Raw genomic sequence first — 16,341 nt, forward strand, 5'->3', positions numbered from 1 at the left:
AATGTGGAAGACACATTTCAGTTGAATGCATTCAGTTGTGCAGCTGTCTAGGTATTCCCCTTTCTTTCCATGTTTCTTTCCCCAGTGTAACGGTTTTCTAGGTGTGGTAAAGGAGAGTCGGACCAAAACGCAGCGTGTAGATTGCGATCCATGTTTAATGAACAAAAACGTAACACGAATCTAAAATACAAACACTACAAAACAAAGAACGTAACGAAAACCGAAACAGCCTATACTAGTGAAAACTAACACAGACAGGAACAAGGACACTAAGGACAATCACCCACAAACCAACCAAAGAATATGGCTGCCTAAATATGGTTCCCAATCAGAGACAACGATAAACACCTGCCTCTGATTGAGAACCACTCCAGACAGCCATAGACTTTGCTAGATCACCCCACTAGCTACAATCCCAATACATACCAAAACCTCAAGACAAAACACACCACAATACAAAAACCCCATGCCACACCCTGGCCTGACCCAAACATGAAGATAAACACAAAATACTTCGACCAGGGCGTGACACCCAGAATATTACACATTCACACAAACACCCACAACACAGCATTCAACTATTTTATCGACTGTCATGATGCGAACATGTGTTGTATTTTTGCAGGACACTCGGTCAGTGCTCTGGACTCTGGACGGACTTCAACTTCAATGTTGATTTATCCCACTGAGCTTTCAATTCCTTATCAGTTCAATCCCAAAGGCTCAGATAAGGAGCAGTGTGTGTATTGGGGGAAAATATAATATCTCGTAACAGAGGTTAACATTTAAATAGGGACTCTGGCCACCGCGCAAGATTTGGTTCTGGGTGTCGAGATCAGAAGAGAAAATGTTAGTTTATCTAGTTCCATGGTTCAAAGTTCTCATTTCTGTGTCAAAGTCTGGATCCTTGAGCCGTTGCTCCTCTTAGTCTCATAGTCTTTTTCAAAACTTATTTTCTGTGGGCTTCATTTCTGTTATTGAGATAGGACAGTGAAGATGCGACAACAAAGATAGCAAGTCAGAAAGGCAGTGGGTTGGATTCGAACCCATGCCGAATCTGGTAGCCTAGGCCAGTTCTTCTCAAACCTGTCCTCGGGGACCCCTAGACGTTTCACAATTTTGTTATAGCCCTTACTAACTGACGTGATTCACCTAGTCAAGTACATGTTGATTAGTTGACAAGTTGAATCAAGTGTGCTAGCTCTGTAATAGATCAAATACATGGACGTCTGGGGGTCCCCAAAGAGAGGTTTGAGAACCACTGGCCTATGCAGGCCACTACGTATCATAGTCCTCCTCCAGTTCCATATGGCTGAGACTGTGGGAGGTGACGTAGACAGATTTATTCTTCTTGTGGTTCTTTTGCTGCTGTCTAGGGCCCTGAGCCCCGGCAAGAGAGAGGTAAGACGCAATGCTGTTCCTGACTCCATAGCTCACCATGGTGTCCCTGTTCTGCTGCCCCTGGGGAGCCCCTGCACTGATCAGATCTTTCCTTTTGATTGAGAGAGAGAGATAGCGAAAGAGAGAGAGAGTGAGAGGTGATTAAAATGTGTTTGAGCCAATCATCATCAGGATGCAGAGTCACATCTGTCAAGTGTTCCCACAAGCCAAGTTTTCCATTGGCCAAGTCAAAAGCAGGACTACAATTTCATTGGATCATTGGAGAGATCTGAGAGCAACAACGATGATAGACTCTAAACTACTGAACTATGAGTCCGTACCTGTCTACTTTCTTCCAGTCAAAGTTATTACGGCGCATCACTACAGGGGGTGGTTGAGTGGTGGTGTCAAGGAGGTTGGCGGTCCCACACAAACACGGGCCAGTGAGAACACAGCAAAGCCCATCTGCAGAGTCTAGGAGATCAGAGATGGACTGTGTTAGACACAGGCATATAGACCTCCCCCGTGTTAGACACAGACATATAGACATCCCCTGTGTTAGACACAGACATATAGACATCCCCTGTGTTACACACAGACATATAGACTGTCTCCCATGTTAGACATATAGACAGTCCTCTGTGTTAGACACAGACAGATAGACAGTCCTCTGTGTTAGACACAGACATATAGACATCCCCCATGTTAGACATATAGACAGTCCTCTGTGTTAGACACAGACATATAGACATCCCCCGTGTTAGACACAGACATATAGACATCCCCCGTGTTAGACACAGACATATAGACATCCCCCGTGTTAGACACAGACAGATAGACCTCCCCCATGTTACACACAGACATATAGACATCCCCCATGTTACACACAGACATATAGACTGTCTCCCATGTTAGACATATAGACAGTCCTCTGTGTTAGACACAAACATATAGACATCCCCCATGTTAGACACAGACATATAGACATCCCCCGTGTTAGACACAGACAGATAAACCTCCCCCATGTTACACACAGACATATAGACATCCCCCACGTTACACACAGACATATAGACTGTCTCCCATGTTAGACATATAGACAGTCCTCTGTATTAGACACAAACATATAGACATCCCCCATGTTAGACACAGACATATAGACATCCCCCGTGTTAGACACAGACAGATAGACATCCCCCGTGTTACACACAGACATCCCCGTGTTAGACACAGACAGATAGACAGTCCTCTGTGTTAGACACAGACATATAGACATTCCCCGTGTTACACACAGACATATAGACATCCCCGTGTTAGACACAGACAGATAGACATCCCCTGTGTTAGACACAGACAGATACACATTCCCATACGCTATGTACTGAAAAATAAGCATATGTGCTCACAAACGCTTGTGCGATGAACATAACCACACGCAAACGCACACACACGCACACAATCACAAACATCTGCCTTCGAAAACATTCATGTTACAGTCAATATGAAAGACCTAGCCTCAGTAAAAATATGTCCACAAGATCATCAGCAACAAACCCATCCCTTCCTTTCTTGTTCTAAATGTGTACTCTTGGCCAAAGCACAACGGAACGTAGCAAGAGTCTGATAAAAAGAAATATATTTAAAAATGCTTGAGGTTATTTTCAGTGTGTCTGTCTCTGTTTTAGACTCACCACAGTAGTGGTTGACCATCTCTTCCAGGCACTGGAAGGTCAGACGAGGAGAGATATAGTACCAGCCGTTGTTCTCCAAGCGATAGATTTTATAGTGCTTGATGGATCTGTGCTTTACAGACATGGAGTAGACACCTGCATGTACAATATACAGATGTAATATCTTATTTTGAGCTAGTTTGCTACAGCAGGAAATAATACTGCAGCAACAGGAAATGGGAATTATTACGTAGGTGTTGGTTGTGCGTTGTTCGTAAGGGAAAATCAAGTCTAAAATGTCAAAGTGGAAATGACAAACTTCAGAAGCCTTTTTAAATCTCAAACATACTACAATGTTTGAACATTCACCTGCAACAGTGTGATCCAATGAAGATCCTACATCTGTAGGCCTAAATAGATCCTCATAGATACCCATCTACTATCATCCTACTGACCTCCTAACTTGGTAGGGCTTTAACAAGTCATGGACTCACCTCTCTGCTGTGTGCTCTCTCTGATCATGAAGGATCCCACTCTGTTTACAGGGAGGCGAAGTAGTTCCTCCGCCTTCTGCCTCGCCACTCCCTCAAACAACCATCTTAGAACATACATTTACATACTATATGTTATACAGTAGGCATATTATATTATGATGTGATAGTCTTTCTGGTTAGACCTAATTTATTCTTTAATTCTATTGACACTTACGAAACAATTTAGACTCTATATGAATATTTGTAGACTGAATATTAAGCAGTGGGAGACAACCATGCTTACCCATGGTAGACTTTGGCAACATAGTTATTAGGGATGTAGTTCTCCCTTCCTGATTGGCCAGACCGGACTCTCCACCAGTTACCTTCCCTAAAGAAAGCACACAAATGAAAAGGGGAACTGTGACTGAAAAAAATCTGAAATTGTAGTTCCCCATATTGTATTAAAGACAATAATGCGATGCATCTCATTTCCCCCAATGTGTTCATTCTCTATTGTGCATGTTATTGCTTGCACAGTTTTGTATTGTAATGTTGCATAGCTTTGTCTTGTATCTTGTTTTGCACTGTGGCTTGCGGGAGTTTTTGTGTGTCGTCCTGTGTCATCTCGATATCTACAGTATGTCTATAACACAGGAGGCTGCTAAGAGAAGAATGGCTCATAATAATGTCCGGAATGGAGCAAATGGAATGGCATCAAACACCTGGACACCATGTATGTGATACCAGTCCACCTATTCTACTCCAGTTATTACCACTAGACCGTTCTACCCAATTAAGGTGCCACCAAGCTCCCGTGGTCTGTAACTGTGCATCTATCAATTTCTGCTCTAGGAAGTGGTTAGTACATACAGTACATCTTTAAAAGTGCTTTCCTCACCATCTTAAATAAGCATGAACCCTTTCAAAAAACGTAGAACTAAGAAAAGATATAGACCTTGATCCACTCCAGACTTGACTGCCCTCGACCAGCACAAAAACACCCTGTGGAGTACTGCACTAGCATCGAATAGTCCCCGTGAAATGCAACTTTTCATGGAAGTCAGGAACCAATACACACAGTCAGGAAAGCAAAGGCTAGCTTTTTCAAACAGAAATTTGTATCCTACAACACTAATTCCAAAAGTTTTTGGGACACTGTAAAGTCCATGGAGAGTAAGAGCACCTCCTCCCAGCTGCCCACTGTACTGAGGCTAGGAAACACTGTCACCACTGATAAATCCACGATAATCGAGAATTTCAATAACCATTTCTCTACGGCTGGCCATGCTTTCCACCTGGCTAACCCAACCCTGGCCAACAGCTCTGTACCCCCCCCCGCAGCAACTGGCCCAAGCCCCCCACCCCCCCTGCTTATCCTTCACCCAAATCCAGACAGCTGATGTTCTGAAAGAGCTGCAAAATCTGGATCCCTACAAATCAGCCGGGCTTGACAATCTGGACCCTCTCTTCCTAAAATGATCCGCTGCCATTTTTGCAACCCCTATTACAAACCTGTTCAACCTCTCTTTCGTATCATCTGAGATTCCTAAAGATTGGAAAGTGGCCACGGTCATCCCCCTCTTCAAAGGGGAAAACACTCTAGACGCAAACTGTTACAGACCTATTTCCATCCTTCCCTGCCGTTCTAAAGTATTTGAAAGCCAGGTGAACAAACAGATCACCGACCATTTTGAATCCCACTGTACCTTCTCCCCCTTATACAATCTGGTTTCCGAGCTGGTCACGGGTGCACCTCAGCCACGCTCAAGGTTCTAAACGATATCATAACCGCCATCGATAAAAGACAGTACTGTGCAGCCGTCTTCATCGACCTGGCCAAGGATTTAGACTCTGTCAATCACCATATTCTTATCGGCAGACTCAACAGCCTTGGTTTCTCTAATGACTGCCTTGCCTGGTTCACTAACTACTTCTCAGATAGAGTTCAGTGTGTCAAACCGGAGGTCCTGTTGTCCGGACCTCTGGCAGTCTCTATGTGGGTGCCACAGGGTTCAATTATCGGGCCGACTCTTTTCTCTGTATCAATGATGTCGCTCTTGCTGCTGGTGATTCTCTGAAAAATGCTTATTGAAATTCTCAATTATATTGGATTTATCGGTGGTGACAGTGTTTCCTATCCTCAGTGCATTGGGCAGCTGGAAGGAGGACTTCTTACTCTGCATGGACTTTACAGTGTACCAGAACTTTTTTGAGTTTGTGTTCCAGGAAGCAAATTTCTGCTTGAAAAGGCTAGCCTTGGCTTTTCTAACTCTCTGTGTTTATTGGTTTCTAGATTCCCTGAAAAGTTTCATATCACGGGGGCTGTTCGATGCTAATGCAGAACGCCATAGGATGTTTTTGTGTTGGTTAAGGGCAGTCACGTCTGGAGAGAACCAAGGGCTATATCTGTTCCTGGTTCTAAATTTCTTGAATGGGGCATGGTTATTTAAGATGGTGAGGAATGCATTCCAAAAAAATAACCAGGCATCCTCTTACTGACGGGATGAGATCAATATCCTTCCAGGATACCCCGGCCAGGTCGATTAGAAAGGCCTGCTCGCTGAAGTGTTTCAGGGAACGTTTGACAGTGATGAGTGAGACCCATTACGCATGCAGGCAATGAGGCAGTGATCGCTGAGATCTTGGTTGAAAACAGCAGAGGTGTATTTAGAGGGCAAGTAGGTTAGGATGAGATCTATGAGGGTGCCCGTGTTTACGTCTTTGGGGTGGTACCTGGTAGGTTCATTGATAATTTGTGTGAGATTGAGGATATCAAGTAGGATGGCTGGGGTGTTAAGCATGTTCCAGTTTAGGTCGCCTAGCAGCACAAGCTCTGAAGATAGATGGGGGGCAATCAGTTCACATATGGTGTCCAGAGCACAGCTGGGGGCAGAGGGTGGTCTATAGCAGGCGGCAACGGTGAGAGACTTGTTTTTAGAGAGGTGTATTTTTATACTGTATACTTCTGGTCCTTCTTTAGACACTGTTAACAAACCTCCAAATGAGCTTCAACGCCATACAACACTCCTTCCGTGGCCTCCAACTGCTCATAAATGCTAGTAAACTATAGTGCATGCTCTTCAACTGATCGCTGCCCACACCCGCCCGCCCGACTAGCATCACTATTCTGGACGGTTCTGAATTTGTGGACAACTATAAATACCTAGTTGTCTGGCTAGACTGTAAACTCTCCTTCCAGACTCACATTAAGCATCTCCAATCCAAAGTTTAAAATAGAATCGGCTTATTTGGCAACAAAGCCTCCTTCACTCATGTTGCCAAACATACCCTTGTAAAACTGACTATCCTACTATCCTAATAGCCCCCAACACTTTACTCAGCAAATTGGATGCAGTCTATCACAGTGCCATCCATTTTGTCACCAAAGCCCCATATACTACCCACCACCGAGACCTGTATGCTCTCATTGGCTGGTCCTCTCTACATATTCGTCGCCAAACCCATTGGCTCCAGGTCATCTATAAGTCTTTGCTAGGTATAGCTCCGCCTTATCTCAGCTCACTGGTCACCGTAGCAACACCCACCCATAGCAAGTGCTCCAGCAGGTATATTTCACCGGTCATCACCAAAGCCCCTTTGGCCGCCTTTCCTTCCAGTTCTCTGCTGCCAATGACTGGAACGAATTGCAAAAATCACTGAAGTTGGAGACTTATATCTCCCTCACTAACTTAAAGCGTCAGCTGTCAGAGTAGTTTACCGATCGCTGCAGCTATACACAGCCCATCTGTCAATAGCCCATCCAACCAACTACCTACCTCATCCCCATATTTGTTTTTGTTTTTCTGCTGTTTTGCTTTGCACACCGGTACTTCTACTTGCACATCATCATCTGCACATTTATCACTCCAATGTAAATGCTAAATTGCTAAATTTAGCTAAGTGCTAAATTGTAATTACATTTACATTTACATTTAAGTCATTTAGCAGACGCTCTTATTACTTCAACTATTGGCCTATTTATGGCCTATTTATTGCCTTACCTCCTTACTTCATTTGCACACACTGTATACAGATTTTTTATTGTGTTATTGACTGTACGTTTGTTTATCCCATGTGTAACTCTGTGTTGTTGTTTTTGCTGCATTGCTTTGCTTTATCTTGGCCAGGTCGCAGTTGTAAATGAGAACTTGTGCATGTGCAGACCACGTGTTTATACAGTAATTGCTCTCACAGACAGACAAAGCATTGACTGTACTTACTGAGACAAGACCCTCAGCTTCTCTCCCATCCTGAAGATCGGCTCACTGATGTCTGGAAAAGGATAGTCATGGAGAACGACAAGTGTATCGTCTTCTCCTGCTCAGCAACCACCAATGTTACACAGTTAGATAGACATCAACATTAGCACAGGTGACATTTAGTGATGCATTTCCTGACATGAGGGAAATAGTTGTCTTTTACTTCTAATTGACTTCCAAGTGAACGATATCAAACATTTATACACTTTGGTAAAGGTATGTCGACTGAAATCCAAGTACTGTAGTGTAATCATCATATCTGTTAAAGCCTCATCACATTACATTTACAAACTACAGTATGATATAGCAAATAATTACTTTAAATCTTACCCTTTAGTGCGCTGTCATGGCAGTTTGTATTTGTTTCGTTGCTATTTTCCACACCCCTCATCACATTCCCCATAGTGGCACTCCAATGGGGTCAAGCTCTGAGGACACACAGACAGATGACATACAGTAGCTATTCATCCAGTCATATCGACTCGCATACTTCCTACTACTGCTGGCCAGCGAAGTGATTGTGCCTGTGTGCCTGTGTGCCTGTGTGCGTGTGTGTGTGTGTGTGTGTGTGTGTGTGTGTGTGTGTGTGTGTGTGTGTGTGTGTGTGTGTGTGTGTGTGTGTGTGTGTGTGTGTGTGTGTGTGTGTGTGTGTGTACGTTTTGTAACTTCCTACTAACGGCCACAGTGCTATCTCGACCAGGACACACACAATAAATGGAGAAGTTGAGGACAGGCTCTCTATCAAGCATAACTTTCCACCCTACCCTTACTTTCCTCTTTCTAACTTGTGTCACAATATGGGTTGACTAATTTGAAGGTCCACCTGAGTGGCTATACTGTGTAGCTAACATGTTTTTAACTTCACCCATAACCCAACGTGTTGGTGAAATGTGATTAAATTCTTAGCTTCACGTTATGGAGTGGCTTCCGTAGTAAACTGGAGTAGCAGGGATGGACATTAAGGGCTGCCCTATTGCTTGAGCAGTCACACAAGTTGAGCCTGCTCTGAGGTTGCCCCATTGGGAAGCTTTTTCTTTTTACTGATAACATCCAAAATGATAAGAATTCTAGTAGTCGGGTTCTAGTTGTCCCCCCCCCCCCTCCTTCTGAACACCCCAAAAGAAATATACGCCCTATTAAATAATAGGCCCTATTAGTAAAACTATAGTAACCAATAGCCCCTGTGTTGAGAAGAGAACATAGGAAACAGAGACACCGTGGAAACAATCGGAAGATAATATACTACATTACCAAAAGTATGTGTACACCTGCTAGTTGAACATGTAATTCGAAAATCATGGACATTAAGATACTATAACAGCTTCTACTCTTCTGGGAAGGCTTTTCACAAGATGTTGTAACATTGCTGCGGGGACTTGCTTCCATTCAGCCACAAGAGCATTACTGAGGTCGGGTACTGCCCCAGGACTACCTGACTACCTGACATGATGGCTCCTTGCTGTCCCCAGTCCACCTGACTGTGCTGCTGCTCCAGTTTCAACTGTTCTGCCTTATTATTATTTGACCATGCTGGTCATTTATGAACATTTGAACATTTGGTCATGTTCTGTTATAATCTCTACCCGGCACAGCCAGAAGAGGACTGGCCACCCCACATAGCCCGGTTCCTCTCTAGGTTTCTTCCTAGGTTTTGGCCTTTCTAGGGAGTTTTTCCTAGCCACCGTGCTTTTACACCTGCATTGTTTGCTGTTTGGGGTTTTAGGCTGGGTTTCTGTACAGCACTTTGAGATATCAGCTGATGTACGAAGGGCTATATAAATAGATTTGATTTGATTTGATTACTGATGTTGGGCGATTAGGCCTGGCTCGCAGTCTGCGTTACAATTCATCCTAAAGGTGTTCGATGGGGTTGAGGTCAGGGCTTTGTGCAGGCTAGTCAAGTTCTTCCACACTGATCTCGACAAACCATTTCTGTATGGACCTCGCTTTGGGCACGGGGGCATTGTCATGCTGAAACAGGAATGCTGAAACTGTTTCCACAAAGTTGGAAGCACAGAATTGTCTAGAATGTCATTGTATGGTGTAGCGTTAAGCTTTCCCTTCACTGGAATTAAGGGGCCTAGCCCGAACCCTGAAAAACAGCCCCAGACCATTATTACTCCTCCACCAAATGTACAGTTGTCACTATGGATTTGGGCAGGTAGCGTTCTCCTGGTATCTGCCAAACCCAGATTGGTCCATCAGAATGCCAGATTGTGAAATGAGTTTCATCACTCCAGAGAACGTGTTTCCACTGCTCCAGAGTCCAATGGTGGCGAGCTTTACACCACTCCAGCCGACCTTTGGCATTGTGCATGGTGATCTTAGGCTTGTGTGCGGCTGCTCAGTTTTGGAAACCCATTTCAGGAAGCTCCCGACCAGCATTTATTGTGCTGACGTTGCTTCCAGAGGCAGTTTGGAACTTGTGGTGAGTGTTGCAACCGAGGAAAGACTATTTTTTACACGCTACGCATTTGTCTGCCCCGAAAGGTGGCATTCTATGACGGTGCCACAATGAAAGTCACTAAGCTCTTTAGTAGTGTTTGGAGATTGAATGGCTGTGTGCTCAATTTTATACACCTGTCAGCAACAGGTGTGGCTGAAATAGCCAAAGGGGTGTCCACATACCTTTGAATATATAATGTATATTGGTTAACTTGGATGCTATGATAACCAGTTATTCTCATGCTGTGCATCAATGCTATTTATTAAAAGTATATTTGGCCATATGTGTCCAGCAGTTATTGTCAGAAATCATTTCTGTCTAAATTACCACCCAATTGTCATACTTGAGTAATAGAAAATGACTACTACTTGAGTAAAAGTCTAAAAGTATTTGGTTTTAAAAATACACTACCGTTCAAAAGTTTGGGGCCACTTAGAAATGTCCTTGATTTTGAAAGAAAAGCACATTTTTCATCCATTAAAATAACATCAAATTGATCATAAATACAGTGTAGACATTGTTAAGAAGAGTTTCAGAAGAAAGTTCTTTGTTTCTGGCCATTTTGAGCCTGCGCAAGCGTTGCAAAATAAATTTAGAAATCTATATGATTCAATTATTGCACCCACGATGCTCGCGCACGCCAATGAGCATCTGTGTTGCCAAGGGCTAAAATAGAAGTCAGTTTTATTTGTGACGCAGATCGCAGTCCTGCCTCTCACATATCCTCATTGGTTTATAGAAGCAGGTACCCATGTGCCATCTCCTCATTGGTTATACCCACGTGGGTGACTGAACGACGAATGAGGTCGGTGGCGGTAATGCACCTAATTTATGAAAGTTGCCAATCGCAATATAAAGTCCAGAGAAGAAAAAGCCTGGAAGGAGGAGAGGTGACTAGAAACAATTTGGTTGACCGTTTTATGTGTGGATTCATTGTCGGAGTAGAGGACCTTGTGCACTTCAGGTAAAATAACAACTCAATGTCTATATCCCAGGACAAATTAGCTAACTAAATAGGACAAATTAGCTAGCAAGTGCAAGCTAGCTAAATTGCCATAAATGTTTAATGCTTTTCGACCTATCCCCAAATTAATGTAATTGGTTCAGAGTTTGTTTTGATATTTTAACCTGCGTGTCGTGATCGCGTTTGGTGTGGGGGGACAAAATGAATGTATGCACGATGGTGCACACACACAGCCGGTTTGGGTTCTGTGTTAAGGACAGTTTTATTGCTTCTTTAATCAGGACAACAGTTTTCAGCTGTGCTAACATAATTGCAAAAGGGTTTTCTAATGATCAAATAGCCTTTTAAAATGCTAAACTCGGATTATCTAACATGACATGCCATTGGAACACACAAGTGATGGTTGCTGATAATGGACCTCTGTACACCTATGTAGATATTCCATAAAACATCTGCCATTTCCAGGTACAATAGTTGCAAGTTCATATCTCCAAGCTGACAAGGTACAAATCTGGCAGTTAACCCACTGTTCCTAGGCCGTCATTGAAAATACGAATTTGTTTACAACATTAACAATGTCTAGACTGTATTTCTGATCAATTTGATGTTATTTTAATGGACAAGTCGTCAGGCTTACTTTCAAAAACAAGGACATGTCTAAGTGACCCCAAACTTGTGAATGGTAGTGTAAGAATCAAATGTAATTCCTTATATTACTTATTAAGCAAACTAGATGGGACCATTTTCTTGTTTTTTTAAATGTACGGATAGCCAAGGGCAAGCTCCATCACTCAGACATAATTTACAAACTAAGCATTTGTTAAGTGAGTCCGCCAGATCAGAGGCAGTAGGGATGACAAGGGATGTTCTCTTGATATGTGTGTTAATTTGAATGTTTCCTGTCCTGCTAAGCATTCAAAATGTAATGAGTACTCTTGGTGGTTGTAGATTTCCCTCTAGTGGTGTGGGGGCTGTGCTTTGGCAAAGTGGGTGGGGTTATATCCTTCCTGTTTGGCCCTGTCCGGGGGTGTCCTCGGATGGGGCCACAGTGTCTCCTGACCCCTCCTGTCTCAGCCTCCAGTATTTATGCTGCAGTAGTTTATGTGTCGGGGGGCTAGGGTCAGTTTGTTTATCTGGAGTACTTCTCCTGTCCTATTCGGTGTCCTGTGTAAACCTAAGTGTGCGTTCTCTAATTCTCTCCTTCTCTCCTTCTTTCTCTCTCTCGGAGGACCTGAGCCCTAGAACCATGCCCCAGGACTACCTGACATGATGACTCCTTGCTGTCCCCAGTCCACCTGGCCATGCTGCTGCTCCAGTTTCAACTGGCCTGGGCCCTAGGACCATGTCCCAGGACTACCTGACATGAGGACTCCTTGCTGTCCCCAGTCCACCTGGCCATGCTCCTGCTCCAGTTTCAACTGTTCTGCCTTACTATTATTCAACCATGCTGGTCATTTATGAACATTTGAACATCTTGGCCACGTTCTGTTATAATCTCCACCCGGCACAGCCAGAAGAGGACTGGCCACCCCACATATGCTCTCTCTAATTCTCTCTTTCTTTCTCTCTCTCGGAGGACCTGAGCCCTAGGACCGTGCCCCAGGACTACCTGACATGATGGCTCCTTGCTGTCCCCAGTCCACCTGACTGTGCTGCTGCTCCAGTTTCAACTGTTCTGCCTTATTATTATTTGACCATGCTGGTCATTTATGAACATTTGAACATCTTGGTCATTTTCTGTTATAATCTCTACCCGGCACAGCCAGAAGAGGACTGGCCACCCCACATAGCCCGGTTCCTCTCTAGGTTTCTTCCTAGGTTTTGGCCTTTCTAGGGAGTTTTTCCTAGCCACCGTGCTTTTACACCTGCATTGTTTGCTGTTTGGGGTTTTAGGCTGGGTTTCTGTACAGCACTTTGAGATATCAGCTGATGTACGAAGGGCTATATAAATAAATTTGATTTGATTTGATTTGATACTCTTGGATATCAGGGAAAATGTATGTACAGTGGGGCAAAAAAGTATTTAGTCAGCCACCAATTGTGCAAGTTCTCCCACTTAAGAAGATGTATATTGATAACAAGTTCAAACATGTGCCATTAATACAGGTAACGAGTGGAGGACAGAGGAGCCTTTTAAAGAAGTTACAGGTCTGTGTGAGCCAGAAATCTTGCTTGTTTGTAGGTGACCAAATACTTATTTTCCACCATAATTTGCAAATAAATTCATTATAAATCCAACAATGTGATTTTCTAGATTTTTTTCTCATTTTGTCTGTCATAGTTGAAGTATACCTATGATGAAAATTAAAGGCCTCTCTCATCTTTTTAAGTGGGAGAACTTGCACAATTGGTGGCTGACTAAATACGTTCTTGCCCCACTGTATGTACAATTGTCTTCAGCAATGTAGTGGAGTAAAAGTAGTCAAAAATATAAATACTCAAGTAAAGTACAGATACCCCAAAAGACTACTTAAGTAGCACTTTCAGGTATTTTTACTTACGTACTTTACAGGACTGTAAATTACCTTTTAAAATTGTTGTTGTTACTACTACAGCATATATTTTAAGCACAGATATGTAGGCTTAGTATACTTTTACCATACATATACTGCCAAAAAATGCGTGACATAGCCTGAATAACTCACCTAGCTTCTTCTAAGTCCTGTGGAGTCGTCAGGCTTGGAGGACCAGTAGCAGGGGGATCCTGAGTCCTGTGGAGTCGTTAGGCTTGGAGGACCAGTAGCAGGGGGATCCTGAGTCCTGTGGAGTCGTCAGGCTTGGAGGACCAGTAGCAGGGGATCCTGAGTCCTGTGGAGTCATCAGGCTTGGAGGACCAGTAGCAGGGGGATCCTGAGTCCTGTGGAGTCGTCAGGCTTGGAGGACCAGTAGCAGGGGGATCCTGAGTCCTGTGGAGTCGTCAGGCTTGGAGGACCAGTAGCAGGGGATCCTGAGTCCTGTGGAGTCGTCAGGCTTGGAGGACCAGTAGCAGGGGGATCCTGTGTCCTGTGGAGTCGTCAGGCTTGGAGGACCAGTAGCAGGGGGATCCTGAGTCCTGTGGAGTCGTCAGTCTTGGAGGACCAGTAGCAGGGGGATCCTGAGTCCTGTGGAGTCGTCAGGCTTGGAGGACCAGTAGCAGGGGATCCTGAGTCCTGTGGAGTCGTCAGGCTTGGAGGACCAGTAGCAGGGGGATCCTGAGTCCTGTGGAGTCGTCAGGCTTGGAGGACCAGTAGCAGGGGGATCCTGAGTCCTCTGGAGTCGTCAGGCTTGGAGGACCAGTAGCAGGGGGATCCTGAGTCCTGTGGAGTCGTCAGGCTTGGAGGACCAGTAGCAGGGGGATCCTGAGTATTGTGGAGTCGTCAGGCTTGGAGGGCCAGTAGCAGGGGATCCTTGTTGAACATGGTCTTTGGCTCTGTGAGATAAGCCAGAGGGAGCATGTCAGCTACACTGACATACTGTTACTATTCATGGACAGAGTTTCACAGTTCACACCCTCAGCTGATGCACTGTCACAGTGAGGCAAGATCACTTCCTCTGGCCACACACACACACACACACACACACACACACACACACACACACACACACACACACACACACACACACACACACACACACACACACACACACACACACACACACACACACACACACACACACGACACAGGTCACTGGTTGGGCTCACACACATTGACCGTGTTCCTAAGCATAAAATATGTGATGCATTGTGGGTAAATTGTGAAACAGAGCAAAAGACCTATGAGAATGTTTGAGTTCACAGACAAGAACTAAGAAAACTTACTAACTAGAAGGTAGATGCTGGTTTTACATGTTGCATTTAAATATTTTTTCAGTATATGTTGTGTTGAACCCTGTCATCCTTTGTAATCAGTATTATCACTCTCTCTCTCATATTCTACATAAGGCTTCTGTGCTGGCCAGTGTGCCCCACGTGTGGTCGAGCTGCAGACTCATATAAGAATCTATTGAGCCAAGTTATTTTTCTCAATAGCACTGTGGTTAATGGTTAGATGCACCAATCTTTTTTCAAAATAGTAATGTGGTTAAATGGCTAGCTGCTACAAGCTATTTTTTCCAAATAGCACTGTGGTTAAATGGCTAGCTGCTGCAAGATATTTTTCAAAATAGCACTGTGGTTCTCCAGTCCACAATAAAGAGTTTTCTACCTCTTTCTACCTCTGATGGTTTAAATAACAGTCTGTGGATCTGCCCTTCCCTCCGAAACTGTCTTCTTACCAGTCCAACAGGCCTGTTGTAGATTCAACTGTAGGATGGAGAGAGTTTATTAGACAGTGTGTCACAGATTAATGGTACCCACAAATAAGAGGTCTGCTCTTTGGATGTGTAACACGTAACATGTGTTTGTGTGTGAAGTAGTCAAGTGCACATTTCTCTGTGTAGATCAAAAAAATTTGAAAATGATCAATGAGTGGATATTCTCACTGCTCTGGAGAATTTTTTTTTTTTTTTTTTTTAACCCAGTAACCGTTTCTGATTAAATATGGTGCCTTGTTTTTGCCAAAAATAGTGTCAATGTGAAACTCATGTGAATTTTTAGCTTTTACCAGAGGTATATAGATGCTATCTACATGAAGTAGGCCTAAATAATACGTATCTATAGTTCACACACAACACTTGGATTTGTCCATTTGAAACATCAGGTCTTGCTCTGTTGACACCTTCCTGACTTTTTATTGGAGGACAGATGGTCAGTACATTTCTATTGAGCCTTTTGTCTATAGTTATGTCAAAGATGGCGCATAGTCTCTGAAAGTACACTGAGCTTCATTTGACTTTATAACTCGTCATTATCTAAGATCGTGGATTTCAGGAAGTTTTGGAAGTTATTTTGGAACTTGATATGCTTGTATTGCCTCGAGGGAGAGGAGAGACTCACTATTGCATAGAGCAGAAGTTGGAAGGTATTGGTTTGATGCTGGTCGAGTGTGGGACTGCAGCACTACTCTCTATCTGGTTTCCCCGGCATGTGTGAGGACTGAGGTTAGAGACACTAAGTGATATATGAACAGACCACATATTTTAAGGTCTTACAACACAGCTCATCTCTTCACCTTCAGTAGGTATTTTGGTTCCTTTTCAACAATTGTTTCAAAACCCAGCGCAGTAG

The 16,341-nt window shown here is 43.7% G+C and overlaps 1 protein-coding gene across 4 annotated transcripts; it reads right to left on the reverse strand.

Moving 5' to 3' along the window:
- Positions 1–440: 440 nt before the first annotated feature.
- On the reverse strand, positions 441–14,673 carry LOC124011987 (src-like-adapter). 4 transcript variants are annotated; one of them, XM_046325293.1, is made up of 8 exons: positions 13,841–14,673; positions 8,116–8,213; positions 7,747–7,798; positions 3,828–3,914; positions 3,545–3,648; positions 3,072–3,206; positions 1,722–1,854; positions 441–1,492 (listed from the first exon to the last, which is right to left on the reverse strand). In XM_046325293.1, exons 2-8 carry the CDS (start codon positions 8,186–8,188, stop codon positions 1,279–1,281), a joined length of 798 nt encoding a protein of 265 aa, XP_046181249.1. In that variant the 5' UTR covers positions 8,189–8,213; positions 13,841–14,673; the 3' UTR covers positions 441–1,278. The 4 variants fall into 4 exon arrangements, with proteins under 4 accessions (XP_046181249.1, XP_046181246.1, XP_046181250.1 ...); XM_046325290.1 differs by having other exon boundaries at positions 7,747–7,843; positions 13,841–14,670; XM_046325294.1 differs by lacking the exon at positions 13,841–14,673 and having other exon boundaries at positions 8,116–8,281.
- Between the last annotated feature and the right edge of the window lie 1,668 nt (positions 14,674–16,341).

Source organism: Oncorhynchus gorbuscha, linkage group LG24 (genome assembly GCF_021184085.1).
Source record: "Oncorhynchus gorbuscha isolate QuinsamMale2020 ecotype Even-year linkage group LG24, OgorEven_v1.0, whole genome shotgun sequence".
NCBI lineage: Eukaryota > Metazoa > Chordata > Actinopteri > Salmoniformes > Salmonidae > Oncorhynchus > Oncorhynchus gorbuscha.